The sequence below is a fragment of the Mastomys coucha genome, unplaced genomic scaffold (assembly GCF_008632895.1).
Source record: "Mastomys coucha isolate ucsf_1 unplaced genomic scaffold, UCSF_Mcou_1 pScaffold6, whole genome shotgun sequence".
Lineage (NCBI taxonomy): Eukaryota > Metazoa > Chordata > Mammalia > Rodentia > Muridae > Mastomys > Mastomys coucha.
The window spans coordinates 96599028-96601572 of NW_022196912.1; the positions used below are offsets into that span (position 1 = coordinate 96599028).

A 2545-nucleotide genomic window follows, 5' to 3' on the forward strand; every position below is an offset into this window, starting at 1 on the left:
AGGCTGGCCTCGAACTCAGAAATCTGCCTGCTTCTGCCTCCCAAGTGCTGGGATTAAAGGCGTGTGCCGCTGCTGCCCGGCAAGAAAATTATTTTTAAAGGTGGGTCTGAATTAGCTAGTTTTCTGTTGCTGTAATAAGATACCATGATCAAGGGCAATTTAGGGAGGAAAGCTCGGCAATAATCAACATCCTAATATATAATCCTGGAAGAAAAACTTCAGCTCTTCTATACAGCTACTTTTACCACTTCTGAAGAAGTCAGATCTAGGTCAAGGTGACAAGCAATCCCATGAAAAATGAAGCAAATGAGAAAAAGTTGTTACACGTAAAAAATGCTTTTAAAAATATCATGCTTTGTGTGTTTTAAAATAGAGGAAACAAATGAAGTATATTAACAAAAATAATCGAAACCAATGATTTATATATATTATATGTATACATATATCCACAAATATATAAGGATAAAGTCACAATATACAAAACCAGGAAATAATGTTTTTAGAAAAAGGCATCTTTGCTAATGAAAAGCAACACGGGAAAACCACAACTAAGATTTAAATTTCCTACTCCTACTAAAAATTTTATTTACCATAAAATGTACATTTCCTTTAGCTGCTTTAGGATACTGACTTTTTCCTTAAAAACGTTTTATCTATCATTACCAGGTGTAATCATTTCATGTCCATTAACTAACTGCTGGTAGGTAGATAAGATCTATAATTAGACATACAATATTATGTATGTTAAATGCTTGGCACACTATAACTGTAGTAATACAGTTATGGTAGTAATGGTCACATTTTCTCTGTTCTCATGGCAAATTTAATATAGTTTTATTACTAATTCTAATACCATAACCAGAAACACAGATAGTGTGCTCCCACTAAACTGTGAGTTTTTATTCATCAGGAATGAGCATAATAACCACTAAATGCTTCCAATTCGTGGCTGAAGGTCAAGGCAAGTATGACTTACTCTATTATTCACAGATCTTAGTCAATCTAAACAGCCTCGTGTATCCAAGGACAGTCATCTATAAAAACCGAAAAGTCTGAAAAAATTATTTGCCCCACTTCAAAGTAAGTTGTGATCACTTCATAAATGGAATACATCAAAAACCAAGCAGATTTAACCTTCTCACTAATGCAGTTATCACTCTTCCAAACTACCTCCAATTTCTGTCCATTCCAGAAAAGTCCTGTTTTTTGTTCTCCAGGTTTTTTTTTTCTTTTTTTTGGTTGTTGTTGTTTTTAATTCTACCCTCGTCTTTTACACTATTCTCAGCAGCTGAAATTCTAATATATAAATGCATAAATTGAAAAAGAAAAAAAAAGAACAGACAGTCAGAACATGCCATCCCTGTCAATCAAAACTCTGCAGTGGCTCTCCTCCTGGAGGAAATGAACCGTAACCTAGCCTACAATAGTTCTCTTTTTATCTTCCCAGATCTTCTCACTTCTACATCTCCTCCCTCTAGTGATGGCTATGCCAGCTTCTCTGCCATTCCTCTAAACACCAGACACATTAAAATTATGCTAACAAATCTAAGTAATAAGCAATACATTTTATACATGTATGAAATTGTCAAGAGGAAAAATGAAATATACACAAACAAAACCAACCAAACATGCTACCCGACCAAGAAGCCATTAAGAGGTTGCTCCTCCATTTATTTATTTATTCTCACTATTCTACCTCTACTGCTCAGCCTGCCGAAGGTAACCACTGAATGAACGATAAATGAAAGGTATTATAGGCTAAAAATTAAAACTTATTAATATGAAGACTCATAGGGTGGGATCAGTCCTTATTTTACTCCACTTCTCTCTTCCGAAAAGCCATCCCTTCGCCCCGATATAATGCCTAGCATTGCGAGAGAAACCCCCACATTGTTTCTAATTTTTCCGCTTCTACCCTTTTAAAGAGACTTGTCAGAACACGGGAAAGCGCGACACTTTTTCGTTAAATTAGAGCCGTAGGCTGTCCAGGAGCCACTCAGAAGAACTTGAGAGACCTCACAAAAGAGTGTGACGGTCACTTCGGCAAGCTATGAAACCCCAATCTGGTAAGGGGAGCATAAAATTAATTACCTCGGATATCCACCGCCGCCATAATTCCAAAAGCGCTCTAAGACCTTCTTCCGGCGCACAGTAAAGGTGATGACTACCGCGACGGAAGCGGCGGCTGACTGCCGTACGGCTAGCAAAGAGGTCAAAAGTAGTCACGCGGAGCACAACGGCGGGGGTTGGGGGGCGGGAAGCTGTTTGGGGGCGGAGTGAGGCGTAAAGTGGGCGGAGCCGGGTGGAGGTTGGTCCTGAGACTAGAGCGAGAATCAAAAAGCATCACTGATCACTGGGTGGCGGTGGGGAAGAGAGGAGATTGGGACCTGCAGAAGGATGAAGCCGGAAAGCGGGGCCTGTGGACCGGTGGAGTAAGAAGATAAGGGATGGCCGCCTCGCGTGGATGCCTAGCTGCAACTGGCAGAGGTTGGAGGTGCAGAGCCAGAACAAAAGAAACAGACAAAAAATAAGCAAAGCGTCAAGG

At 39.8% G+C, this 2545-nt stretch overlaps 1 protein-coding gene across 2 annotated transcripts in view; it reads right to left on the reverse strand.

Annotated features, from left to right (window-relative positions):
- Nucleotides 1–2195, reverse strand: part of Med6 (mediator complex subunit 6) — a 16671-nt gene extending 14476 nt beyond the window's left edge. For both annotated transcript variants that reach the window (XM_031356675.1, XM_031356674.1), the window contains exon 1: nt 2092–2195. In XM_031356675.1, coding sequence (XP_031212535.1) covers nt 2092–2113 — 22 coding nt within the window. In that variant the 5' untranslated portion in view covers nt 2114–2195. The remainder of the gene's footprint in view (nt 1–2091) is intronic.
- Between the last annotated feature and the right edge of the window lie 350 nt (nt 2196–2545).